Source organism: Marmota flaviventris, chromosome 15, assembly GCF_047511675.1.
Source record: "Marmota flaviventris isolate mMarFla1 chromosome 15, mMarFla1.hap1, whole genome shotgun sequence".
Taxonomy (NCBI): Eukaryota; Metazoa; Chordata; class Mammalia; order Rodentia; family Sciuridae; genus Marmota; species Marmota flaviventris.
Genome location: NC_092512.1, coordinates 1906919 through 1933768, shown reverse-complemented (window position 1 = coordinate 1933768; position 26850 = coordinate 1906919). Strand labels below are relative to the sequence as shown.

General features: G+C 62.6%; 1 protein-coding gene across 1 annotated transcript; it reads right to left on the bottom strand.

The window, feature by feature from the left end:
• Nucleotides 1-17583: 17583 nt before the first annotated feature.
• On the bottom strand, nt 17584-20796 carry Arc (activity regulated cytoskeleton associated protein). Its single transcript, XM_027952689.2, has 3 exons — nt 18946-20796; nt 18588-18727; nt 17584-18397 (listed from the first exon to the last, which is right to left on the bottom strand). Exon 1 carries the CDS (start codon nt 20718-20720, stop codon nt 19530-19532), a length of 1191 nt encoding a protein of 396 aa, XP_027808490.1. The 5' UTR covers nt 20721-20796; the 3' UTR covers nt 17584-18397; nt 18588-18727; nt 18946-19529.
• Nucleotides 20797-26850: the final 6054 nt, after the last annotated feature.

The following is a 26850-nucleotide window of genomic DNA, read 5'->3' as shown; positions in this document are numbered from 1 at the left end:
GCTTGGGTGGCCTCCCTCAGGGTCCAGAGCCCCTGCCCACTCAGCCAGGATTACCAGGCCAGGTTCTGCCTTCGACCCTAGGTGAGCAGGCCGTCCAACTGACGAATTAGCCCACAGTTGTCCACCTGGCACCCCTGCTGCCACCCAACAAAAGCCCTCATGTGTCTCCTGAGGTCCCTCCTTGGTACTTCTCCACCCTGACCTGGGACTGAACCCTGCAAAAACACTGCCCCAGTGGGGCCTTGGCAGCCTCGGTCACTCCCCCTGTCCCGGGCCCTCACTCAGCCACCTGCTCCCGGCCACGGCCTCCTTCTGCAGCCCTTTGCTTGGTGGCCCAGGCAGCTTTTAGCACCCCTGCCCACCACCTGGAGTGCTCCCAGCCCCCACACGAATTCTCTGCTAGGAGCCGCTGAGCCCCTGCCTCTTCCGGGAGTGGAAGCTGGGCCTGGTCACCTCAGGTCTGTGCCCCGCAGAGCGCCTGGTCTGGTGGGACTCAGCACGCACAGCAGTGCGGGGCGCAGACCCATGTGTGGGAGACGAGGGTGAGCAGGTGACAGCAGGGCCACCAGTGAGAGGACAGGTCCACCTCCCTGCAGCACGGGCACCTCCGTGGGGTGCCTGGCTAAGCGGCACTAACCGTCCTGCCAGCTGAGGACCTCGGTGCCCTCTTCCATAAGCCAAGCTCATTCCATGTCCCCAGAACCTCCGTTCTCTATCCATCCCAGGCCTTTGGGCCACGCCACACCCACCCCAGGTTTCTCAGCCCCTGTCCACCCCAGTCTGAGCTGTCCATCTGCTTTCCAAGGTGCACTGGCTGAACCCCTCAGGAGCCATAGCCTAGGGACAGGCTTGTTCCCTGCTCAGTCCTGGCCTCGGCTCCCTCATGCCTGGCCTCTATGGATCCCTCCATTTTCCCCTCTTGAGCACCCATGGCCCCTGCCCTTCAGCTGCCGGGTGAGGCCTGGGCACCTGTCTCAAGGGCCTCCATTAGGTCTCCCCTCAGGGGTTGTTGGATATTTGGAGGAGCTGGTCTTCCTGGGAGGTCAAAATCCCTCTGGAAACCAGTTCCTCGGATGCTTTTCATGGAGGCGCAAAACCGTCCCTGATTCATTGCATTCCAAACCTGGAATGCCAGCAGGAGTGGGTCTGGAAGGCTTCCTGGAGGAGGTGAGATGAGACCAGGGAGCCCAAAGTCAGGACAACTAGCTGAGGGGCTGGGGTTAGGGTGGCTTGAGGCAATTGAGCCCCAAAAAAACCCTGGCCAGAGGAGGTCCAGGGCAGGGAGCTGAGCGAGCCTCTCCGCCTGGGCCAGGCTACCTGCTGCCTCTGCCCTTCCTACACAGGTCCTGCCTGTCCTGAGCTCGCCCACTGAGCTTCTGTCCTTTCTCTCAGCCAGGCCCTGAACTGGTCCAGCTGCCCAGAGTGACCCAGAGACAGCCCGAGACCCTTCCCAGCTCCCTCCTGCTCTCAGGAAGAGGAGCCCACACCAGCAGCCCGGTCCACGGCCAGCTCCCTCCACCTGCAGAGCCACAGCCCTGCCCTTCCCCTGGCCAGCTCTGCCCGACCTGCTGAGGACACAGCCTTCTTTTCAGGTCTCCGTAGGCGGCACCTGGGGCCCGGCCCTGCACCTCTGCTCCCATGTGCCACTACCAGGAAAGTGCTCTCCAGGCGGCCCCCACCCCTTGCTCCCTGTCCTGGCCAACCTGGTCACCCTCGGCCCTGCCCTCTCCCCTGCTCCCTTCCTGTCTCTGGAGTGGTGGCTGCTGGTGGGTTTCGGCTAGGAGCTCCCCAAGGCCCGTGAAAGGGACAGGCACCCTGCCCAGGTGGCTTAGGGGGTGTTCCACGACCTTCAGGCCAATAAGAGAAAGAACGCTGTGTCCCCCTGAGCACAGACGGCGTGGACGTTATTAAAGACATGAGGCCCTGGAGCACCACCACCAGCACCCCAGGGTCCCTGCGCTGCCAGAGACCCCCAGCCAGGGGCAGAGCTGGCTGGGCCCTGAGTCCCACTGCTAGGAATTAAACTGTAGAAGAAATTAGAAGTTCCCAGAAAGCCCCGACACAGGTTCTCCCCAGGTTAACTAGCCACACGCTTAAAATGGCAAGAACGGCAGGGTTGGGAGTCCTGATTCTCAAGAAGGCAAGGAAAGGTCATGGGATTCTACTTCAAGATCCACCTTCTCTCCAGGGCTTGGATTCCAGGAGACCAGTTTGTTTTCTTCCCCTGAATCTTTTTTGAAATTTCCCAATGGGTCCACAGTGAGCATGACTTACTCTCGTCAGTAAAACTAAATAGCTAACAATGCTACTTAACAACCAGAAGGACGCGAGATTTCAAAAGACAGGAAAGAGACGCCATCGTTCACTACCTTTGGCCCCACGGGGAGCTGGGCAGCAGCACCTGGCCCAGGGCTCTGCCCAGTCCTGAGGTCCGGGCCTGGTGACCTTGGCAGCCTGAGGGGAAGATGGGAGGCTCAGACCTTCCAGGGCCAAGCTGCCTGGCCAGCAGGGGCCAGGCAAGTCGGACGCGGGCTCTCTGCCCCTCGGCCCGTAGACAGACTTGCTGAGCACTCGGGTGTCCGGGTGTGTTCTGTGGCTGTGCTGAGATCCAGGAGGATTTAGTGGAGATGGCAGAGGGCTGCCAGGGGAGAGGGTGGGAGGCGGCTGTCCTCTGGGCTCTCTCTGCACCTGTTCCCAGGGCCGCCATTGCAGGGAGCCCAATAGCCCGGGCCACAGGACTGACACTCCCCCATGGAGCAACTTGGTGGGGTTTTCTGAATGTCATCTGAATGTTCAGAAAGGCCCCAGGGCGGGGAGAGACACTGGGTGGGCGGGTGGGCAGGGTCCACACCACAGGAGTCAGGGGCTGGAGGCAGAAAGGCAGAGGTGGGAACGGGCCCCCATCGAGGGCTGGAGGCAGGAATGTGTCCCTGAGACCTCTGCTCCACCAGCTGCCCGCGGAGAACATTTTGAAAGGATTCCTGAGCCCCCACTATGGTGTTTGGATCTTGGGGGCAGGGGACAGGCTTGAAGGTGTCCTGGCAGGACGTAAAACTGGACCATGCCCAGGCCTGCTCCAGGTCAGCTTCACAACTGTCATTAGGTGGGAGTGGGGCAGATACCTCCCCAAAGAGAGGCCCTTCTTCAAGTCTGAATCAGCGAGTCACTGTCCCCAGTGCTCAGTGGGGATCACGTCCAGAGAGAGCCCCAGCAGAGGACCAGGGGAGACTTCAGGGACTAGTTCCCAACTGTCACTTCCTGGAGGCCCCCAGGTCCAGAGGCTCATTCAGCCCTGAGAATTCCGCCCTCAACTGACGTGGAGGGCAGTTAGGGAACTTCCCAGCATGCGAGGTGACTGCCCTGGTGATGGCTCTGATGACGCTGGTGCCTCCCAAGCCCTGCATCGTGCGAGGAGGGTCTCCTGAGGGCCAGCAGGAGGAGTGGGAGGGGGCTTGCCCCGAGCAGGCCTTGGAGCATCTCGTCCAGCTCCGCAGCCTGAGTTCATTCCACGGGTTTGGGCTGACTGCTGTCCTCCCACGGCTCGGCTCCCGGGGACCCTGCAGATCAAGTTCTGAGAGTGCTCCAAGTCCTGAGAGCCAAGAGTAAATTCCTGCGGACGCCCTTAGGCCACAGGCACTGTCCCTTGTGCTCATCTAAGGGCCCCCTTGGACCCACAGTCCAAGCTACAGTTGGAGAGGGTGTGGCTAGGCCAACTGCCACCCTCGGATCCCAGAGCTCTCCCGCGAACCGCCACTCAGACGTTTGGTGAGAGATGCCCCAGCTGGGCAGGGTGAGGACAGTCACCATCCTGAGGAGAACCCTCCCTCAGGGCCCTGGCCACTGCTGCTGGGCAGCCTTGGGAATGACCCCCAGCTGGAGACGTGGCTCCTCCGGGGCAGAGCATGTGCCTAGAACCCAGTTTAAGCAGCCTCTGGGGAAGGCAGGGCAGCCTTGTACCTGGCCTCAGGTCTTTTGAAGGAATTCCATGGCCGGCACGGCTGTCCATATCCGAGGCAGAAAAGACCCTGCGGCTTCAGCTGCTCGGGTGTGGAGGTGTCCCTGGTCTAGAGCTGCCCCAGGAGAGCAAGGGCCGGACCTGTCCTCCACGGAGATCAGGGCAGGCTGGTGGACAGAATCCGTGGCCACCCTGGAAGCTGTGAGGGGAACCTGAGGGAGCCCCCAGAGGGCCACAGGCAGGGTCACTACCTCCAGTCTGTCCCCCGAGAGAGGACCCAGGCTCTGAAGAGAACCAAGGATCCAGGACCTGAAGGCCAGTCTTGAGCCACAGAGAGCTTCACAATGAGGACCTCTGGGCAACTGGCTCAAGTGGCTTAGGCCATGTTGAGGAGCTTTGTGGAGAAGAGTGCCCCCCTGCCCAGAAGCTGGAACTGGGTCTCCCTCCTGCGGGAACAGAACCCGAACGGAACACCACAGGGAAAGGAGCTGATCTGTAGCACGTAAGGAGACCACAGGCCATCGCTTCCACCACCACCACCCCAAACCAGGGCACGCTGCGGCTCATTTGGGCAGGGACGCGTCCTCAGGAGGGCGGAGTCGTCACCCCCTGGGTGGGGACAGTCCTGTGTGCCTCCCACGTCGTGGGACCAAGGCTGCTGCTCTTCCCTGGTGGAGCTCTGGGTGTCACCGTGAAGTAAGGTCCACTTTGGGGTCTCTGGTGCCTGCTCCTGAGAACACTCCGTCTGGAAAGCAACTCGAGGAGACTTGCCAGGGACTTTATGCCGGGACACGGGGTAGAGTGGGGAGGGAGTCGCAGCCTCCTTTCCCAGACGCTCTCTGCTAGGACACCCCCTCCTGAGACATTTTACCCCTCATCCTCGAGGCTTTAGGGATGGAGGTCCTTCCTCTGAAACTGCTTTCTGCTGAGTGGGGACACTGGTCGAGAGTCCTGATTGGGAGTGGACGCCCCTTGTTGCTAGCCTTACGTGAGTTTGCCGACTCTCTGGGGAAACCTCGATCTGTTTGCCCCTGAACAACTACTGCTTGGAGATTTGTGGCCTCCAATCTACAACGAACCCAGGACACCAGGCAGTTAAGGATGTCCCATCCGCAGCCCAGCGGCACTAGGGCACTGGTAGTTTGCTAAGAGACAATATCTGGGGACGTACAAGGCTTACAGCAAATTGAGACCCACTGACTAGCTGCTGGGGAGAGTCCGGCGGTGGCAGGCTGGATGCGCAGCGCCTGCCCTCTCCACGGTGCTCTGTTCCCTGCCAGTTGCTGCAGGGAGGGCTCGAGGTCCGGCCATGTAAGCAGCAGCCTCACCAAGATTCTCAGTCCCATTGCCTGGCCACCATTCCAAGGGCAGGTGCTCTGGCCCACGTGAAGGACCGCAGCTTCTACAGATGGCACCAGCTGCCCTGCTTCTCACAGTGTCACTCAAGACCCACTCACGGTTCCCGGGACTTGGCCAGGTTTGTGGGAATGCCGAGGGGCTCCAGGGACATGGTACTTCACTGTCCTCCTCCTCCTCAGGGAGGACCTAGGGTGCACAGTTCAGAGGTCAAGACTACCTAAGGCCTAAGAAAGGGGGAACCAGGTGCAGTTTGAGAGACCTTTTTATCTGCACCCAAATTTGTGTACAGAGTTGGTCTTTCCCTGAGGCACAATCCAAGGGGCCTCCTATGAAGGGTTGGTGGCTCTGGTCCTCTGACCTGACACATTAAGGTAAAAAGAGCCCGACTGTCTGCCAGGGAAACGGGGCGATTTGGTCATCTACGATCATGGCTGCCAAGGAGTCCAGGAGCAGCTGGACACCACCTGTTGGTCTGCGGGGTTGTGGTGGTGGCAGCAAGAGGCTGGTTTGGTTTCATTCTCCCGCCAGGCCTGGCAGAGGCCTGTGAGGGCAGGAGCTGCCGCAGCCCGGAGTCCAGCTGCCCTCCCCCTCCCCCTCTGAGAAGTGATGCCAAGCGTGCTCAGGGGCTGTGGTAGGGTCAACCCCCCTGGCAAGGTCTTGGGGTGTGGGCCTCCTCTTCCCAGGCACCAGCAGCCTGTGATTCCCTTGGGCCATGGAGAAGGGAGATGGTCCGGCCTGGGGGCAGGCTCAGGCCCAGTGGCCGGGGCCTGAGTGTGTCTACGTGGTCTTCAGGTCTTACAGGTCTTCAGGCTGGGGGAGCTACTGGTGAACTGTGGCAGGAACTCAGCTCCAGGACAGAGATGGGGAGTGTCCATTACATCTGGACACAGCCCCAAAGATTCAGAGGACGCATGTCACAGCTGAGGTGGCAAGTCAGAACAGAGGGACAGTCAGGGCCCTGACTGAGACAGCCCAAGGCCAGCAGCCCTCCCAGGATCCCTCACCCAAGACCAGAGACCTCTTGTTCCTGGAACAGTGTTCTTATTTTACTTTTTGTTTTGCAAAAATGAAGTAAAAGACAGTTAATGAGCTATAGATCTGACCAACTGACCAGCCACAGATTGAGCAAGTTCAAGGTCACTAGGCCGCAGGCAGATGATGGCGGAAGGGACGGTGAGGAAAGTTGAGGTGGCAGTCCCCATGAGACAGAAGAGTGGGTCAGTGCCTCCCAGCCAGGGTCCTGGGGGTCGGCAGTGTCAGAGCGTCACCCTGGATGGTCACCTTGGGGTGTCAGCCTGGACATGCTCATCACCGGCAGGAGAAACCGCACTCTGCTAAAGCCCAAGGGCAGGGATTTGGAGTTTCTTTGTGATTTTCCTGGGCCAGGCTGGTGACGAGTGACCAGGGGATGGGGCCAGGGTGCCAGGGTGTACAGTCACAGGGTACCCTTCTTCTGATGGACCTCGAGTGAGGGGGTGCTGCATGGGGAGCTCTCGGGCCTGCTTTTCCCCCTGAGTTTGCGAGGCGCGTGCGCCTGTGCTTCTGGTGAGCAGACAAGTTCCTGGGTCGCTCCTCGCAGCCCGACTGATTTATCCGTCTGTGCCGCACGGTGGTTGTGCCTGGCAGATGGTGGTGTTGACTGGTACAAAGAAGGTGTGGAGCATTGCCCCTCAGCCCTGAAACTCTGCATGGAGGGCCCAGGGCCGGCTGCTGCTTCATAACCAGGGCAGCCCAGGTTCAGGCACAGCCTGAGAACCGCTGCTCCGTCCGTGGTGGAGCCGCTCAGCCGGCGCCCGGCTGGCTCTCTGCAGGAGCAGAAGCCGATCGGCAGCAGAGGTCCCTGCTGCCCGCCACTGGGTCTCTGAACACAGCCCCCCCGGTCCCCCGCACTCCTCTCTGACACTGTGTTTTCTGTGGCATGAGCCTCTGGGTGACCTGGGCAGGCCTCATGGAGGAAGGGGCATTGGAAGTGGGGTTTGAAGCACAGAGAGGAGACTGCCAAGCGGTGGGGAGAGAAAAGTCCCACAGCAGAGGGACAAGCTCGCGGAGGCCCATTGAGGCGAGGACCCAGCACTCGTGGGGCTGAGGGTGACGGTGGGTGTGCCCCTCATGGGAGGCCCATGTGGGCTACACGGCACAGAGGGCAGCGCCCTTTAAAATCAGGGCATCTTACGGCAAAAGGAAGGCCTCTGAGGGGGAGGAGGCTCCCTGGGCCCTTCCAGGGGAAAAGGCCTGCTGAGGGGAGGCGGAGGTCAGCTTCCCAGCAGGCGTCCAGGTGGCCCTGGGCCAGCAGTCACGTGTGGCAGGAAAGCAGCAGGAGGAAGGCCCCACAGGGGCCCCCTGCCGGCCCTCTACCTCTTCAGATGCCCACCACGACTGCCATCTCCTGCCCGCACCCTCACTGCCCCCAAGACCCAGAGCTGAGCAGGCCGACCGGGCAGGGAGGGAGGCTGGGAGGCAGAGCCTCTGGGGAGGCTTGGGGTGGGGTGAGGAGTCCCCAGGCACCCTGGCCAGGCTCCCGGCAGCCAGTCTGTGCAGCACCCTCTTCCTGAGCCCAAGGGGGCCACACCCACAGCGCTTTAGAGCTCAGCCCTAAACCCCAGCCTCCCACTAAGTGCTGAGTGACCTTCTCACCGAATCAGCGCCCTTGGCAAGTAGCCAAACTCCTGAGCGCCGCGGGTTCCTCTCAGTGGGCGCTGCCTGGAGAAGGAGGGCTGCGCTGTTGAACCCGACACAAATACAAGACCCCCGACTCCACCTTTAAATCAAAGCCAGCTTGTGTCTGTGTACACAACAGCTGGCCAGCGAAGTCCCACCCGAAACCCAGGCCAGAGAGCACCCCCAGCTCCCCAACAACAAGCTTTTAGAGCACACAAAGCTGCAAAGGGGGGTGTCTTGAGAACTTACAGATGACAGGATTTGGGCGAGCACAGTACCCAGGCAGGGAGCAGGTTAAGGTCTACATGGTTCAACGTTTCAAGGCAGGGTGTAGGTTCAGATCCCAGCCCAGGATTTATGACGCACCCCTGAGGTTTCAGAGAGGGTTATCTGTCGGGGAAAGCCAGGCGTGGGTGAGTTCCAGGCACGGGCAGGCATTCCAAGCAAGTTTAGAAATCGCAGTAACTTATAGTGAAACAGACACGAACTTCTCATGACTTTGTGATTAGATGGCTCCCAATGTTAAGAGGGAATTGGGCTGGTTCGCCAGTGTCTGCAGCGCCTTCCCCCAGGTCGGGGGTCTGGCCCTCTCACCTGGTGAGGGGCGTGTGATGTCCACACCCTCTGCAGCTGTGCTGGGGCAGGTAGGCGACTCGGGCACCAGGGCTGGCTCTCTCACAGGCCGTGGTGTTGTCACTATGATGAGGCTGTGAGTCCAGGGTCCCCAACATGGCACCGGGACCAGGGAGAGTGCATCCAGAGTCCCCCCTCAGGTGACAGCTGGGTGGTGGCCATCAGAGCCCTCAGTTTCCAACTTCTGTGGTGACAGCCCCTGAAAGCAAACAGCCGGCAGGGACACAGGCCGCCAGGGGCGGGGCTCAGCCTGGAGCCGTCAGGGCCGTGTGCCGAGTGCTGGTTCTCAGCTCCTCCAGCAGAGACCCTGCTCGTGGGGCCAGGAGGAGGTCGCTGAGCCTTTCCCTGTGAGGAAATGCAGGGCCGAGAGGGCAGGCGCCAGCCTCACCTGGGATGGGCTGGCCGCAGGGTTGCTGCCCTCGGGTTGGGGGACCACGCCCGAGCAGGTAACAGAAGGGGGACAGAACAGCTGTGCCCCAAGGGGAGGGGCTTCCAGCATGGGCAGTGGGGAGGCGGGGCCTGGGGGGCCTGGGGGGCAGCTAGAGGCCTACAGGCCACTTTGCAGGACAAAGGACAGTCTCTACTCTCTTGCTGCCTCTGTGCATTTGACAAGTAAGCATGTGCCATGGGCGTGCAGAGCACTGGAGGGAGGCCACGGCCCAGCTGCCGTGGGGGCCTGCCTCTGCCTACCATGAGTTTCCGAGCAGGACTTGGGCACAGCCGAGGGAAGGCCGTGCCTCCCAGGGCCAACAGGCCTCAGAGCCAGCGGCTCCCGGCTTCCGGTTGCACGACTGCTGGGCCTTCCAACCCTGAGCGGCAGAAGCTGGTGCGGGCACTCCAGGGAGGGAGGCGGTGGAGACAGAGGGACAGCTGCCTGGACACAGCTGAGCCTGGGACTCCTCCCTCCCTGGCCTCCCCGGCCTCCCTGGGCTCCCCGCCCTCAGGAATTCCCATGTTCCAGCCCTCTGCAGCAGAGGTGGCTCCGGGGCCCCAAGGGTGCCCACCAGGCCTGGAGCAGAGAACAGGAAGCCCTCCCTCCCTTCCCAGCACCCAGGGAGGTCCTCCCTCAGTCTCTCTGGCACAGGATGTGAAGACCTTGGCAATAAAAGCATCTGTCTCACTCCTTGGGCCTTTGCGATGCTGGGTGCGCTGGGTGGATGAACGGGCCACCACAGAAAGGGCTTGCTCGCTGCCGCTGCCCACCTGGGGAGGCCGGGCTGGAGCCCGGGTGGCAGGAGGGCACTGTGTGCACAGAGGAGGCTTTCCAAAGGACCGCGGCTCGGAGACGGCGACAGCTGCCCAGGTTCACCAAGCAGAGGGCCAAAGGTGGGTCTCAGGCAACCTCGGGGAAAAGCCACAGCTGTCCACCGGGGGGTCCCCGGGCTGCCCCATCCACCCTGTCCCCAGGGCATGCAGCCAAGGGCAGGGCACTGGGCGGCCCAGTAGGTTCACAGGGGTCTCCATCACTCAGCAGAGAGGACCAGAAGGGGCCACTGTGTGGATGGTGAGTTCTGTCATTTCTGTCACTTGTCAGTCCCTCCATGAAGACCAGCCTCTTGGCTGCTCAGTGACTTCAAGCAGGGTGGACAGGTCATTCCTCCCACCTCCTCCTCCTCCTCCGAGCCTTCCTTTGCCTCCTCAGACAGCCTTTGGGGCCTCTTGCTCTCATGCCCGAGGCAGCTCCTGAGTTGGTTGGGACGTTCAGAGGTGGAGTGAGGGGACTGTGGGAGCTGGGTCTAATCTGTCCATCCTGGTTTGAAGGGACTGACTGGGTGGTGGCTGTAAGCAGGTGGGAAGTGGCTGGAGTCGAGGGTCATGGGGTGTGCCCTGGAGGGGTGCTCTGCTCTGTCACCACCCCCACCCCCCGCGTTCTGGCCAGCGCTCCTGCACCCCACTCTTTGTTCCGCCTCGCCTGGGGCCCATAGCCGGCCGTGGACTGAATCTGAAGCCGTGAGCCAAAATAAAGCCTCCTCCCCGGGTGGTTCTGGTCAGCATGAACCGGCTCTTCCTCCCAGTGCTGCCTGAGTGGCCGTGGCAGCAGGGATGCCAGCGGCAGGATGGATGAGGCATGGTCCCTCTTGCATTTTGTGGAGTGGACAGGGCAGAACCGGCGCTGCCCCTCTCTGGACCCTGGCTGGGCTGTGGCTGTGGAGCTGTAAGAGCTGTAAGAGACCATTTTTTGTGGGTTTTTAGATCCCAAGTTCACTGTCATCTCTGATGGGCTTCCTGTCCACTAGCAGTCCGAGGCCTCAGCATGGCCCTTGATGTTGGAATGAAGTGTGATTTTACTTTACGCAGACGTTCTTCCGACATCTCTTTTCCACTGTTGAGGCCAGAGATGGACTCCGGCTGCAGGCCCTGCTGTCCTTTGGCCTGGTCTTGTCCCTGACTGTCCACAAAGTCTGGCTCAGGCCCTGATGGCTGTGAAGGACAGAGGCGGGTCTGGCCCTAAGCTGCCCATCTAGTAGAGGGGAGACCAAGGTCAGTGGCGTTGGGGCAGGAGCCGAGGCAAGCTCCAGGGCGGGGCCTGCGCCGCAGACGGGCACCGTCTCTGGAGACGATGCTCAGGACCTCAGAGATGGCACCCACCCTACTTTCTCATCTGTCTGGCCACCTCACGACCCCAGGCCTCAGAGGCCACCCGCACTGGCCCACAGGGCCCAGGAGCCTGAGCAGAGCCTTCTCCAGCGCACCTGCCTGGCCCAGGGGTGAGGGAGCTGTGGGTGGGGTGCCAGGGCCGCCCAGGGAGTCCAGATCAGCAGCCTCAGCCCCTGATCTCTGGGCTCACTGGGGCCAGAGCAGCCCCACATGCTGTCCCCACCAGCCTTCTGAGGGCAAGGACATAGGGGCGGCCTCAGCAGGACCACACGACAGAAATGCAAAGAGCCCAACGAGACTGAGCATGTCCCACAAGCCCCAGCAGAAAATAAAGAGATGCTGGTGACATTGACTGTGTCACGCTCTGGGTCTGACTGTCCCCCCAGGGCTCATGGGCTGAAGGCTTGGTCCCTAAGGCAGCAGTGTTCAGAGTTGGGGCCTTGGGAGGTGCCTGGCACAGAGCCGCTACCCACTTCCCCCAGCGGCCAGCGGGTGTGCAACTGGGGACAGGTGGGCTCTGGTGACCCGAAAACAGCCCAATTGCTGCCACTGCGGCGATGGGGAGACTGAGGCAGAGGGTGGGGCCAAGAGGTGGCTCACAGGGACGAGCTGCAGGACCCAGGCCACTGTCACGGCCCTGAGTCGGGTCATACTGCTGGGGAGGCCAAGACTCAGCAGGGTGAAGTGAGTGGACCTGGTGGGCAGGAGGCAGGACCCAGCCGGATGCTGGGGTCAAGCAAGGTCAAGACAGGCAGCAGGGAGGGAGTCAAGGCTGCTGTGCTGGGGTGTCCCCAGACAGTGATGCCACCCACAGGGGTGACATAGGAGTGGCCGTGAGGAAAGGGAGTGTGGGCTGTGCCCTGGGTGGGGGGCTGGACATGCGGCAGAGGCTGTTTCTAATCACCCTGCCCTTGGCCCTGTGATGAAATCCCAGGAACCCTTCTCAGGCTGCCGACCCTCCAGCCCACGCACGTGTGTGCCTGCGACGCACACCACACATACCTGTGGCCCTGCAGGGACCTAAAAGCATCCATCAGGGATGCCGTGGGTACCCCAGCCTGGTTCCCATGGCAACGCCTGGATGGTGGAGAGAGGGGAAGGTGGAAATGCAGAGAGATCTCTCGTAAAGATCAACGGCTTCAAACTGAACAGCCAGAGGGGAGACAGCCGTGGGGACAGCCCCGGGCTTGGGCTGAGGCCACCAGGCGCAGGGCTGCGCAGCCCGGGCAGGGCAGCCACTCCCCCCAGGAGTGCCTGGGCCAGGCCAGGGGAGGCAGACCTCAACCCCCTGGCGGCGGGGAGACGGGAGGGCACACACCAGCCTGCTGACAAGCTGTCCACGAGCCAATGTGGTCATCACCCCCTTCACAGATGAGGAGCGTGAAGCACAGAGTGGCCACACTTAGCAGGGGCACCGCGGCCAGGCTCAGAAAAGGCCTCGAGGGCGGCCCGGGCTCCCTAACAAAGGAGACAGAAGCTTGTGGCCTGTAGAACACACGTCCATCTTCTTGGGGTCTGTAGGTCAGCCCTGCCCTGCCCCACTGGGCTCAGTGGAAGGGCTGGCTAGCTCCCTGCGGAGGCTCGGTGGAGAGCCTGAACCTGAACCCCCAACCTCCGCAGCCTCCAGAGTGGCCCACACTCGGCCCAGGCAGCTCCCCGTGTGTGACGGGAAGCCGTGGCGTCTGGGGGAATGCTCTGACCGGGCTCTGTCCTCAGTCCAGCTCTCACGGTCTCCCATGCCCTTCTCCTGGGCCTGGTGAGTACACTGGGTCCAGCCAGGGGGCTGGCTCGGCTCCTGACCTCAAGGTCATGCCAGGCCAGCAGCCCGACAGGAGGGGCGTGCGGATGCTGGGGGCTGTCCCGCCCACCACAGGTAGGAGTGCAGGACAGGGGACCTCGCTAGGGGCAGTACCCAGGGGTCTGCAACAGGGCTGGCACAGCAGGGGTTGGCCTGGGCAGAAGGCCTCAGGGGCAGAGGCTGGCTGGAGGACTGCAGGGGGAGACCAGTCCATGGGGATGTGCCTGAAGCAGATGATCCCACTGCCCAGTGGGGAGAGGCAACCTGGTGGGCCTTGAGGCTTGGGAGCCAGGGAGTCGGGCACCCACAGTCTTGCAGGTCCAGATGCCAGGGAGGCCCTTGTGGTCCAGGGCTGGATCGGAATCCCTGGTGGATCCAGGTCCCTACTCTGCCAGTCAACACTGCTGGGGACTAGCAGGCCACCTTCCCTCTCTGGCTGAGAAACCTGCCTCATCTGGTCCCGCTTCCCCCAGGGACCTACTACCAGCCCAGGAAGCTCAGCCCACACCCCCTCTGCTCTCTGCACACAGAGAGGGCCCCAGAGATGTGGAGGTCCGAATGGATCACCAGCCTCTTGCTTCATCCAGAATCTGAGTTTCGGCTCTCTGAGTGCAGGCCCTGTTTTAAGGGCTATTGGGGCACCACCCTCTCCTCAGCCCCTTTGCTAGGGGGTGTCAGAGCCTCCTGGGAAGTCCTCCTGAGTTGTTAAGTTGGGCCAGTGTCTTCTGGAGTGGACAGAGATGGGGGCATTGAATGGAGGAGGTTCCTGGCCCCCGTCACAGCCCCCCACTCCCATTCCAGTGGGGATGGGGAGGCTTGTTCCTCAGTGGCCCTGAGTGTGGAGAGATGAACTGACATTTTCCAGCAAGATCTTACCAGGTACTGGGCAAAGCAGAGGCAAGATAATTACAGGGATGGCCGAGGCTAAGAATAGCCTCCTCCAGGGAAGAGCCCGCAGCAGAGCCTGGAGTCCCGGCCAGAGAGGGGGACATGCCTCATTGTGAGGCCACTTCCGGGATCCTGCTGGTGGGGGCACCAAGGACTTCCTCGGGGGGTCAGTCCAAACAGCGGGGTCCGGGGTGCCCGCTGCATAGCAGTGGCACCTGGGTGGGAACTGGTCTCCTTGAGGAAGCACGAGGGCAGGGCCCTGGGGAGAGAGGAGCTCGTCAGACGGTGGCCATTCCCCACAAAAAGGGCTCAAAGGTCCCCAGGGGACACCCAGAGTTTGGAGCAGTGGTGGCCGCCAGCCTCCTCCAAGCTGAAGAGACACTGGGCCCTCCTGGCAGGGTCTCAACTCTCCCCCAACTGGATAACCTTGGGCAGGTGTCACTCCCTCCTCAGGTGACTGCTGTCTCTGGGGGACAGTCTCCAAGCCAGACCACCTTTGCTGCTGTGCCTCGGGTGTTCTGACTGCCCGGCCAAGGCCCAGGGTGCTGCGCATACCTGTGCCCAACCAAGACTTGCCTGCCTCCTCCTGCTGGTCCTAGGCGGTCTTCCCGGGAAGCAGAGCCCAGGACAGGGGCACAGGCGGTGGCTCCTGAAGCAGAGCCCAGGTCTCCAGCATGGGCTGGGGAGGGAGGGGCAGGCGGGCGTCCGGCTCCTCGGCCATCCTGGGCGGCTCTGGTGTCAGGGCGCCCTGGAGTTGCTCCCCTTGGGCCAGGTAGGCCCTTTGAGCCCACGTTGGTGAGCCATGGGCTACACCACCTCCCAAGGCACCGAGTCCCCCAAACCCGCAGCGATGGCAGCAGAGCGGGTCACTGACAGGCCAGGATCACCTAGGGGCCAGCAGCTGCTAGGGCTGCTCTCACAGGCCAGCCAGGGAACGGTGGCCTCTTTGGACACCTCCACCTGCTTCTGTGGCCTTGCTGCCCCATCCTTGGTCAGGGGAGGCTGGGCTTGTATCTGTCTGGGTAGTGCTGGGCCTTTGACCTTGGGCCCCAGTGAGGAGAGTCAGGTCAACAGATCAGACCTGGGTACACAGACCTTGTGATTTGTTCATCAGATATCTGTCCTTGCAGAGAAGGACTGACCTCCTCTATCCCCAAAACAGAGCACCAGGTGCCACCTCCAAAGGGCACTGTCAGGGCCCATCATGCACCAAGGAAGCAAGTGCGGGGCCGGCCCAGGAGTCTGGTGATGAAGCCCCTCCCTCCGTGTTGGGCAGTGGCTGATCATAACAGTGGAGCCTCAAATCCTGACTGGACGTGGCTCTGCCGGCCTGTGGGACCCAGCCAAGCGCTGGTGTGATCTGGGGAGGAGGAGCAGAGGGGAGCTATGCACCTTCAGGGCCAGGCGTGGCCTCCGAGCATCACTGGACCCCTGGTGGAGGGGCAGGGCCTGCCCAGCCCTCTCTGATCTTTGGGAAGGGGCTCTGCTTGGAAGGGCATACTGATGGCAGGCGCTCATCACCTGTCACTCAGACAGGACATCAGTGCCTCTGCAGCCCTGCCTCTCCCCTGTCACCCTCACTGCCCTGGGGTGCACTGGTCTTGCCAAACCCAGGGAGGGTTTAGCATGCAGTTTCCAAATGGCCTCCCATGCTGCTCTCTGGGCCCCCTCCCTCGTCCACCTTCTTCTTTCTCTCCTCCTCCCCCAGCTCACCTCCAGGTTCCCCACCTGCAGACCCAGTCTGTACCCCTCAGAGAATCACCCTCACTGAGGGGGCAGCCCAACACTCAGCCCCACACTCTGAAGGGCCAGATCCTGGGTGGTGGTCTCTGTGCCCACAGGCCCTGGCTCCATGGAGAGGGCATATCTGCAGCAGGTCGAGGTGGGGAGCCAGGACTGGGCCCACTGGGCCATGGCTTCCTGCCCCTCCTGGCCTGGGCTCCCCACCTGGGATCCCCACAGCATTCTCTTGCACCTCCTTTCCCATTCTGAACAGTGCCCGTCACCCCCGCCCCGCCCCACCACGCGGCCTGCTTCAGGAGCTGTCTGCGGGTCCACGGGGCCTCGTGGCACTGCCCCTTCCTTGGCCTGGCGCCTCTGCCCCCTCTCACAGACCCCAGAGGTAGGGCCAGTGCACAGCCTCACTCCAGCAAGCAAGGAGGCTCCTTGGTTGAACCTTTGGGCACAGCTGGTGAGACCCTTGGCCCCGCGCAGCCTGACGCCCGCCCTTTCATCCTGCTGCCCGCTCATTGAGGCAGACTTGATTTTAGAGAAAAGCACTGGACAGCATGGGGCCGCCCTAGGGTTTTATGCCTGTGCCCACCTGGCCAGAGGCCTCCCACCAAACTAGGTCTGCAGGTGGCCCTCTCTGTGTCCCAGTCTCCCTGCCCCACAGTGAGATGAGGCTGAGTGGCCAGTGGTGCTCATGAGCAGGGTGACCAGGGTGGAGGCCACTTGGGGAGACTTCCAGCCTGGGGACTTGAGCCACAGGACTTGGGAGGTCCGTGGGCAGTTGGGCCACCCCGCCCCACGCCCTGCGGCCAGGCCCTCTGCCTGCTCTGGGAGCAGAGGCACCGAGCTGCACCTCCAGCCCTCGTCGGTGACGGGGTGACTGACGACAGGGAACGCTGCGTCCTGGGCTGCCACCTTTCGTGTGAGCAGTCCCTGTGGGGACAAAGTGTTGTCCCACCATGGGGGCCCTCCTGCTGTCCCTGTCACTCTCTCTCCCCATTCTTGTCAGCAGTTTCATTCTTTAAAAGAAACGAAGGCGAACAGGACAGAGGCAGCCCTTTTACCATGGAGAGCTACACTCAGGGCTGCCTGCTAGCCCTGCCTGGAGGGTGACATTTCCTGGTGGCAGGTGGCCAGGACACACACTCCATCTGTGCCCTGGCCCCCAGGCTTCCTCTGTGTCCCCGCAGGCTTCATCCTGCCCTCAGCAGGTGCAGCGAGGGCTGTGCTATGGCCAGGCACCCAGCAGGGCCAGCTCTACCCAGGCTGGACAGGGCAGGCTGCTGCCCTGCCCTGGCTGCCCCCCTCCGCACCCCTGTGAGCAGAGAAACACCATCAGATGGGTCAGCACCTACACAGAGCAGTACCTACAGATGACCTGGTGGTCAGTCAGTCAAGCCCTCATCCAGCGGGGCCCTGAAAGTGTTCGGTAGGTGTGAGCAGCACAGCCCCCACAGGCCACCCCTCCCTCCTCACAAAGGCCAGGAGGCTGGCTTCCCCCTCGCAGGGAGAGCTCACCCTTGTAGGGGAGGAAAACGAAGCCCAGAGACAGCAAGTCATGATCCCACAGCCAGGACCGAGGGCCCCTCCTGGCTGGACCCTTCTTTGGCCACACCCCTCCTGCTCCAGGGCCTGAGCAGGCTGTGGATCCAGCCTTGGCACAGCCTGTACTCCTGCAGGACTTGGGGACTGTCCTCTGCTCAGCGTGAACAGGGCTCCTGCCCCACTGCCTCGGGCCTGGGGCTGCAGGGGATGGTCTCTGGGGTGGAGCCCTCAGGTTTCTAAAGGCTGAGGACAGGACCCTGGGGTTTCTCTTGCAGGGGGGAAATGTAGCAGTGTTCCCCTGCCCCCAGACCCTCCCTGCACCATGCAGGATCCACAGTTACCCCTCAGGCCACAGGGCCTCCCTCGAAGCTCCCCTCTAGCCAGCCCACACCCCCAGAGAGGCAGCAGGAACACTCCACAAGTTTCAGTGTTTTATTAACAAAATCTTATAAAAACAGTCTGTCTTCGAGGTAAGGTGGCAGGGATTCAGGCCTGGCAGGACTTTCAAGGCGTAGTTTGTGTAGGGGGCAGGCACACCCTCTGAGGTCTCCCCAGGCCCCAGGACCTCCCTGCAGCCTGTGCTGGCCAATGAGTATGAGTTATGGCTTATGTGCAAAAATAAAATCTGTGGGGACGGGCAGGGGCACAGGGTGGAGGATTCATCAGATCATGTGCAGAGTTGGTCCCCAGAATCCGGAACCCCAATGGGCAAGGCAGAAAGAGGAACCTCCAAAACTTCATTCCGGGCTGCTCCAGCTGCAGACATGAGTGGCCCAGGGTCTAGCCTGAGCAAAAGCAGGGCCAGGGCAGAACAGAGAGCCTGGGACAGCCCAGGAGCAAAGGCCTCAGGATCTCCTGGGGCTGGCCTGGGGGCTGCTGGAGGGGCTGGGGCCCTGGCCTCGGGGCTCCTAAAAGGATCTGGCAGGAGGCCATAGCCACACAGCACGCAGGGACTCCCTGCTGGAAGGGCCAGGGTAGTGGACCCTGGCTTTGGCTGCAGTGGCTCTAGGGGCAGGGAGCTGGCAGCCAGCGGGGCGGGCATAGCGGCAGGCCCTGGCCCTCACGCCGGTCCATCCTCACCACCAGCTCTCAGGCCGAGCTGGGGTGCTGCCCAGTGCCAGAACGCCTCCTCTCTGCAGCTGCCCTCTCTCAGCTGCCCTGGGGCTGGCAGCCTCGAGAGAGGGGAAGACAGTGCCAGGCTCAGCAGCAAAGACTCCAAGGCAGTCAGAGACCTGAAGGAGAGAAAGCACAGCCATCAGCAACAGAGCAGTGGGCTCACAGGCAGGACCGGGGGCAGGTTCTTGGGCTGGAGCCCCCAGGGTCCAGGCACAGACTCTCAGCTTTCCCAGGGGATGGGTGAGCGCCTGCCTGGGCAGGATGGCAGAGGGGCAGTCTGAGGCAGGAAGAATGGGGCTCTGTTACCTGTTGTGATTCTCCTGGCTCCGAGTGCTGGCTGCTGCCTCAGCCGGATTTGAGGACTTGGCCCCTCTGGGACTGTGTGCCCGCCACAGCTGAGTCACTGAGCAGAGCTCAGACCCTGCGCGTCTGGCATGAATCACTATCTGAGATGAGAAGCACAGGGTCCCGGTGAGCGGGATGAGCCAGCTCCTCAGCACTGCCTCCCACCCCAGCCCACTCCTGATTCTGGGGGTCTCTCTGCACCCCCACGATGCCATCCCGACCCCATCTTTGCTGCCTCGGAGCCTCAGTGGGCTCATTTGGAGAATGAACTGGGCCCTGACCCTCCCAGCTCTAAGATGCCACAGAGGTGGGGACTCACCTAGGGGCCAGGAGGCGCCAGGATGTCAGGTCTGCTGCTGCTGCTGCTGCATGTGCAACTTAGGTGCTCCCTGAGAAGGGAGTTGTGCTGCCCAAGGCTGGCCGTCTGCCCCGGGGGGGCGACGGGAGTGCCAGCTGGCTCTGCAGTGTCTGCCAGGAGTGGGTGGTGTGCCAGAAGTTGAGGTTCAGCACTGGTTCTGCCTTGCCTTCTGCCCGGGTGCCCTGTTGAGCGGTCTCTGCCTTCTGGACACTTGGTTTCCTGTGTGCCCAGAAGCACTGGAGCAGAATGAGGAAGCTGGAGATGTTCTGCAGTGGCCTGAGTGCAGAGGGTAGGGCTGCCCCCAGGCCCAGGCAGGAGGCCAGGAAGACAGAGGTGGGGTGACGCAGGAGCCCTGCAGGGGAGGGGCTCCTGGCTGCTCAGGGCTTTGCACACATCTGGGTGGCATGTCTGTGATTAGGGCCTGGAGGCTGAGGGTGCCTGTTGGATGAGGAATGCCCCAGTGGGTATCAGTGCCAGATCAAGTCCTGGTTAGCAAAAGCCACAGCATGGCTGTGGTGGGCAGGCTGGGGGCCCTGGGCTGCCCTCTATTCAGGCTGGGTCCGGTCGCTGGCCACAGACTCGCTGGTGAGGGCGGGAGTGAGGGCCTCTGCTTCGTCCTCAGTGGGCACCTGGGGGCCGGCTGGCTCAACCCCCTGCTCCAGGCCGTCCTGCACCTCCATGCCCCTCTGGATGAGCTGCTCCAGGGTCTTGGGCAGTGGGTGGCGCAGAAAGCGCTTAAGCTTGGGCTGCAGGGTGCCCACCACATACTGGATGATCTCCTCCTCCTCAGCGTCCACGTACAGGGTCTGGTACAGATCCCGCTTGCGCCACAGGAACTGATCCAGTGGCTCACCCTGCTTCTGTGGCAGGTCCAGCTCCCGCTGGATGGCCTCTCGGGACAGGGTGCCCTCGCTGTACTGCAGGAACTCCTTCTTGAATTCCACCCAGTTCTTCACAGAGCCCTGCTTGAACTCCCACCACTTCTTGGCTGGCCCATTCATGTGGTTCTGAATCTGGGACAGCCAGTACTCCTCAGAGCCACCCACCTGCCGCAGGTATTCTTCCAGGTGGCTCAGGAACTCCCGTGGGTCCTCGAAGATCTGAGTGTCCACACCGGGGCTTGGCTGCCCGTCCTCTCCAGGCCCCCAGGGCTGGTACTGCTGGGCTTCAGCTGGTTCTTGACCCGGCAGCTCACCAGCAGCGGGTGGCGGAGTGATAGCATAGGGGCTGACCGTGTAGTCGTAGCCATCAGTCTCGTGGCAGTAGCTCTCAGGACCCCCCACGCCCACGGAGACCGTGTGGCGGGCTGCATCGTTGCCCACCGGGTACTTGCCGCCCATGGACTCCAGGCGGTCGGCCCACTTCTCCAGTCTGTAGAAGACCTCGCGCCACACATGCATCTCGCGCTTGACCCAGCGCTCCAGGTTGGCGATGGTCTCCTGGCAGCGGCACAGGCAGGCCTTGATGGACTTCTTCCAGCGCTGCGAGTCGCTCGTGGGCACGTAGCCGTCCAAGTTGTTCTCCAGCTTGCCCACCGACCTGTGCAGCCCCTTCAGCTCGCGCTCTACCTGCTTGGACACCTCGGTCAGCAGGTGCCGATGGGTCCTCCGCACGTGCTCCAGCATCTCGGCGCGGCACTTACCGATCTGCAGGATCACGTTGGGCTTGGCCGCCGGCCCGCCCCGCGGCCCAGGGTAGGCGTGGAGGCCGCCGCTCGTCATGTGGTCCAGCTCCATCTGCTCGCAGGTGGCCGCGCTCCGGACAGGCTACGAACTACTCTGGGACAGGCGCTGTGAGAGCGCAGGGAGCCGGCGGCGGCGGCGGGGCGCGGGGCGGCTTGCGGAGCGGCGGGAGCCCGGGTGCGGGAGCCGCGGTGCTGCGGCAGGTGCGGCAGGTACGGCAGGTACCTTGCGGCAGAGGCTGAGAGAGGACGCGGCGCCCGTGCTCTGCGCCGAGCCCGCTGCCGCGGGCTCTTTATGCTGCCCGCGGCCCGTGGGCGGCCCCTGCCGAGCCCGGCTCCCATTGGCTCAGCCGCAGGCTCCCGCCAGCGTCCCGCCCGCGCCCGCCGCCGCAGGCCCCGCCTCTCCCGCGCCCACTCGCACCTCCCGGGCGGGCGCCGAGCGAGGACCCGCCCTCTGCACGCGGGGTGACTAATCCGCTCCCCTGCGCACCTCCCACCCGAGACGCAGGCGCCTTCACCCTGCGGGCACTCGGGGGATGCGCTGGGGACCAGCGAGTCCCCGCGCCCTAGCCAGCGCTGGGCAATGAGGGTGGGCAGGACCGGGTTGTTTACCCGCTACGACCACCCAAGGTCTCAGAATATCTTACCTCAAAGCAGCGGGGCCCGCTGGACACTGCCCTTCTAGATCCTCGCTGCCTCTGCCCCTGCTCATCGTGGCTTTGCAGTATGAGCGACAGCGGAAGAGCCCTGCAGGACCCTTTCCCTGGGGAGCCCTCCGTCCTCACCTGCGGGTTCAGTGGTACACACACACACTCCTGCCCGTCCCTGCCCCCACTTCCTTGAGTCCAGGTGCTGGCCTGGTCCTCCCAGCTCTGTGTGAGACATGCACCCAGGCAGTCTGCTTGGGCACTGGTTGTGTGACACCCAGCAGCGTGGCCATGGCTGAACAGGACTGCATAGTGCCCGCAGCCAGGTCTTTGGTGCAGCCACAGGTTTTACTTGGGCCTCCAGGTGATCTGGAAGTTGCTACCAGGGGATAAGGGATGAAGGTTGGAAGAGATGCGGGGTCATTCAGCCTCCCAAAGTGCTGACCCCAAAGCCCCAGGTTACAGCCATAACCTGTCCAGAAGCTGCAAGACTGAGGATGGGACAGGAGGAGGGGCAGGGAGGAGGGGCAGGGATGCTGGCAGCACGGAGATGCAGAGGAAAGCAAGAACCATATAAGGAACGGGGCTCCGGAAGCTGCGGTTCCCTCGGGAGGGAGGCCCCTTCCGCTTCCCTGGCAACCGCAGTGCCGTGGGGGAGGGACATCCTTTCTGGATTACTCCAATGCAGGATGGGTTAGTGTGGTTCTCACATCCTCTGATGTTACCTAGAAGCAGGTGACACACTAATACCCCTCAGAGAGCCACAGATGCTTAGTGACAACCAGGATACCTTATCCCCCGCTGCTACTCCCTTCCCTCTCTCAGACTCATGCACTACACACTCATGCCCCCCACTCAGAAACCCCCAGCACTTGCCCCCACTCAGCACCCACGTACACACTCATGCCCCCCACTCAGCACCCACTTACACACTCATGCCCCCCACTCAGCACCCATGTACACACTCATGCCCCCCACTCAGAGCCCCGTACGCGCTCATGCCCCACGCTGTCTTGCTCACACACTGGCTGCAATCTCCATGCCTGGCCTGAACCCTCTGCCCCCACCCCCTGTCTCTGGAGCCTCAGCCCCCCTCACAGCCAGCCTTCTCCTCCTTTCCCCCCTGGGCTTCCGCCCCTGAGGGGAATGTCTTTCTGGCAAAAAAAAACTCCCCAAAAATGGCTCTCCTGGCATTTCTAATTAAAGGCAAGTGGGCGGGCAGAGAAGGGAGGGCGGAGGGGCACCTCGGAGCTGAGAGGGAGAGCCAGGCAGAGAAGCTGCGAGAACAGGGACCCTGAGTCTTCACACCGAGGATTCCCAGAGCAGGAGGCCACAGGTCCTGTGCCTGACCCCGAGATGTCTGGTCTGGGCAGGGGTCCCCAAGGGGACCAAAGGACAGTGTCGATGGGTTGAGCTGATGAATCAGCTGGACACAGACCGATCCTGTTTCTGAGTGTGGGAGCCAGTGCTTCAGTGACCAGGGCTAGCCTCCATGTTTAAAGGCCTGACCATGTGGCCCTGGGTGGATGGCTCTCAGGCCTCTAGCCCCCAGGGGTCTCCAGCTCCCCTCTCTACTCTGACCCTAGGTCAAAGCCAAAGACAGGCTTCCCAGAGTGGGAGGTTGGGGTGAGGGAGCAAAGATTGGGATGGCCATAGGCATGGAGCCCTGCGGTGCTGGTCTGGAAGGCCAGTCCCCCCGGGGCCAGGCCTGGACAGGGAAGGCAGTGCTCAAGGTGGCCCAGGGAGGATGTCGTGTGTTCAGACGCATGGCACTCACACCCCTCCCCTGACCACTGAAGAGCTGGACAGGTGGCCCCAGGCAGACCTTGTGGGTGGAGTGCATACTCTGGTCAGTACAGCACAAGGACAAAAGCTGGTGGCAAAGGAGTCCCCGCCCCCTCACCACGTCTGCAGAAGCTCTGAACTGCAGGTCCTGCAGTGACAGGTGACAGGTGACAGGCAATAGCAGCTGCTCTGGGAACACTTAATCGCTGCCCAATTATCACCCCAGAAGCCTTCAGCAAACTCCGGCTGGATCCTGGGGCTCTATTCTTCTGCCTCTGGGCATGGGCCTTCTGTCACAGGGCCTGCACTCCCACAGCTGTCCACCCCCAAGAGGGCAGGGCACCAAATGCTGACCCCCAGCCCCAGCAGGCCTGGGAGGGGACTGGGGGACCTTCACTCCCAGAGCCAAAGTGGGCTGTTTCTTCAGGTCTAGTCTGAAGAAGGAGGTGCCCCAGGGCGGGGAGAGGTCGAGGTAGTGGCCACAGAGGGTCTGCACAGCACTAGGATCTAGATGCCCCTGGCTCAAGCTACTCTCCCCACCTGCCCCCGGGGTTCCAGGTGCCTAGCACCAAGCTCTAACCCTGTGACGCTGACATGCCTCTTTAAGATGGACTCTCCCTCTCTCACAGAGCTCACCCCCCAGTGTCTGGCCTCTCTACCCCCATCTCCAGAGCCTCCTCCCTTCCTGAGTCTGCTTGGTGACATGCTTTCTGATAGGACTCACACCTGCCCCCAGGGTCCCCACAGCCTGGGCCCCCAGAGGGACTGCCTATCTCCTGCATCTCCCCCCACTCCCCAGGGCACACGCTCCTCAAGCTGCTCCCAGCCCCTTTGTAGGGGTGCCCAGCTGTTCCTCCCTGACTCCAAGGAAGGTGTTTCCCTGACAGGCTATGGCCTGGACACAACCTGGCCAGCCCCAGGGGGCCATTCCAAGTCCAGCCTGCTCCTCCTGTTGACCCTGCTGTGGAGCAGCCGAGGGTGTGAAGACACTCCGTGAGGGCACCCGCACATGTGTGTACATCTCATGCCCATGTTCACAGGTGTGTACGCTCAGCCTGTGCCCAGGCAGGCTGGCCATGTGTGCATGCACATGTATACTCTCATACTAGTATGTGTACAATCAGGAACTCCCCGGTCAACTGCCTTGTGCTCCAGGGCCCCTGTTGCCCACTTTGGCCTGGGTTGTAGCCCCCCAACCCAGTCCTCATCAAGCAGGAGGCCAGGGAGGTGGGGGTGGTCTGTCTATGCCAGATGATGGCAGTGGTCCTACATCTTGGTGTGGGGGGTGCACAGGGGTTGGGCATGTAGGCTTCCTGGCCCTGGCTCTGGCTGAACTTCTTGTCCAGCCCCCATGTCCAGGCTCCCTAGTCCTGCTGCCCTGCAGGGTCAGGTGAGGTGGCCTCATTCTATTGCCAACCACTGCCCAGTGGGGATGGGAGAAAAGGACAGGCTGACCCTGTGCCCCCCGAGAACCCTTCCAAGCCCAGGGTCCTGGCCCAGATCTGGAGATGGTCTCCAGGCCACTGCTTCAAGCCAGGTGTTCTCCACTGTCCTGCCCAGGGGTCCCAACTGCAAGGCCTGCTGGCCTCGGCCCACAACCTGCCCCCAGCCCCTGCCCTTCCTCCTCAGCACAGGGCAGGGCTTCCCAAGGTGCTGTGTCTGGGGTCGGGAGTGGGCCTGACCCAGACCAGGCACCTGGCCAGAGTCTGGGGAACCGAGAAAGGCACCTTCTCCCTCCCTTTCTAGTCAGAGGACTTGGTAGGTGCTCACCTGAGCCCAGCCTTTCCCTCTGTAGAAGGGGTCATAGTGCCAGGGCTAGGTGTCCAGTAAGGCTGCAGGACACAGGGAGCCGCCCGGAAAGCCAGGGATCTCCTGCCTCCTGCCAGGAGCCCCCTTCAGAATGTCACCCCGGAACAGAGGCGGGGAGGTGGCTCACCTGGCTCCTCAGGGAGGGCCCCGGGTACATCCTGCCTACTGCCTCTGCCCCCCTGGCTGTTGGTACTGACCCGGGGGCGGGGCGGGTCACTGCAGAAGACCTCCCACAGCCCCGCACAGAAGCCCCCTGCCATCTCTGTGGCCAGCCTGGGCTGCAGGAGTGGGGGCGGGGGAGGCCAGGCCCAGGGACCGAGGGGTGAGGGTCCAGACCCCACCAAGGGCCTGGGCTGAGACTGGGAGAAGAGACCAAGGAAGGAAGAAAGGTGGAGGTGGGGGAAAGGGGAGGCAGAGAAAGATCCAGAAAAGAGGCTGTTCTCACTAATTTCTCATGAAGACTGCCTTGAATGTTTTCACAGAGGTCCTGAGAGGTGGGGGACCTGCCCCAGCGGAACTGGCAAGTGGCTAAGGCTGGCCATTCGGGTGCGGGGACAACAGGAGGCCTCCAGCACCCCAGCCAGCCCCGCCTCCCGGAGCTGCGGGAACATTTTCTCTCTGCCCCCTTCCTTCCTTCCTCTTCCGTCTGGCAGGCTGTGTGCCGCATCCCTGTCCCCGGAACAGGCAGCCTGTGCCTTCCAGGCCCCCACACACCAGACCCTCCTCCTTCCTGCCGCCTGCCTCGGTGCCTCCCGTCCAGCCTCCGAGGGAAGAGTGGTATTTTTCCACTGGTCCTGCGCAGCCCTGCAGCTCCCAGTGCCCCTGGCATCCCAGTGAGCCCAGAGGCCCAGGGAGCCCCGCTGGCCACCCCTGCTGGCCTGTTGGGCAACAGGGCTTGCGCAGCTGTCCTCAAAGGAGCTGCTCCCACCCACTACCCAATTTTCATTCAAAAGGGAAATGGAGGGGGCCCTGAGAGGAGGAGGGGGCCAGAGCCAGGATGGGAGGGGCAGGGGACACAGACACACCCCCTGGACACTTTCACTTGGGACCTTGGGTAGCTCTCCTCAGCCCTCACCCTTCCCTGGCCTAAGTGGCCCTACCAGGGGCCCTCACCTGTGCTGCCAGCAGGGCCACTGTCCTCTGCCCCATCAGCACCAGCAGGTGGCCCTGCTCTAAGCATCAGAGCTCTCCAAAGGACACTTGTGGGTGTTCGCTTCCTGGGGGTCTTCTGCCGGGAAGTAGGCCAGCCCTCTGGCTGGCAGTGCCCAGGCTGGGAGGAGGGAGAAAGGGCCCTGGCCTCGCAGGTGGGTGAGGATGGGACGAGGGGAGATGGCCCCTCAGCAGAGCCAGCCCCTCCGGCTGGCCGAGGGTCAGGGGTGGTAAGCAGACTCCTCTTGCCCTGGTCCTCCTTGGGGTATGTGGGACCTCACGCACCACCCTGCCCTTGGCCTCCCTCTCCTCCTCCGCATGCTGCTCTAAAGGGCTGCCTGGCCCTTCTCAGTGTGGGCCGTGCAGCGGGGTGAGGAGCCGCGGCTGCACCTGTGACCACCATGTTCCCCACACGGGGCTGGCCCATCCTCCCTGCTTCCCACCACCCCTTGTTCAGTGGACACACACAGGCCCAGTGGCGGTCCCTCAGTGTCACTGCCTCCACTGCTGGGCCCTCCCTGTGCCTCGCCCTCCCCTGTGTGCACCTCCTGGGAGCCCAGGGCCTGATGGTGTCTGTGGGCATGGGTCCCCTGGTGGGCCTCCTTCGGGCACACCTACTGCCTGCCGGCCCTGGGCTTGCTCTGGCCTTCAGAGTCTGTGGGTCAGAAATGCTCCTGCCCATGAGGTAGGGGAAATGGCCCAGGGGCACGGGCACTGCTGGCCAGCGGGGAGCAGCGTGGCTGCCGGGTCCTGTTCATCAGGGCTGATGCTGAGGAGCAGAGGAGACCAGAGAGG

Excerpts from the sequence above, each read along its gene's own strand:
- Arc (XM_027952689.2), bottom strand. The coding sequence starts at position 20,720 with ATGGAGCTGGACCACATGACGAGCGGCGGCCTCCACGCCTACCCTGGG.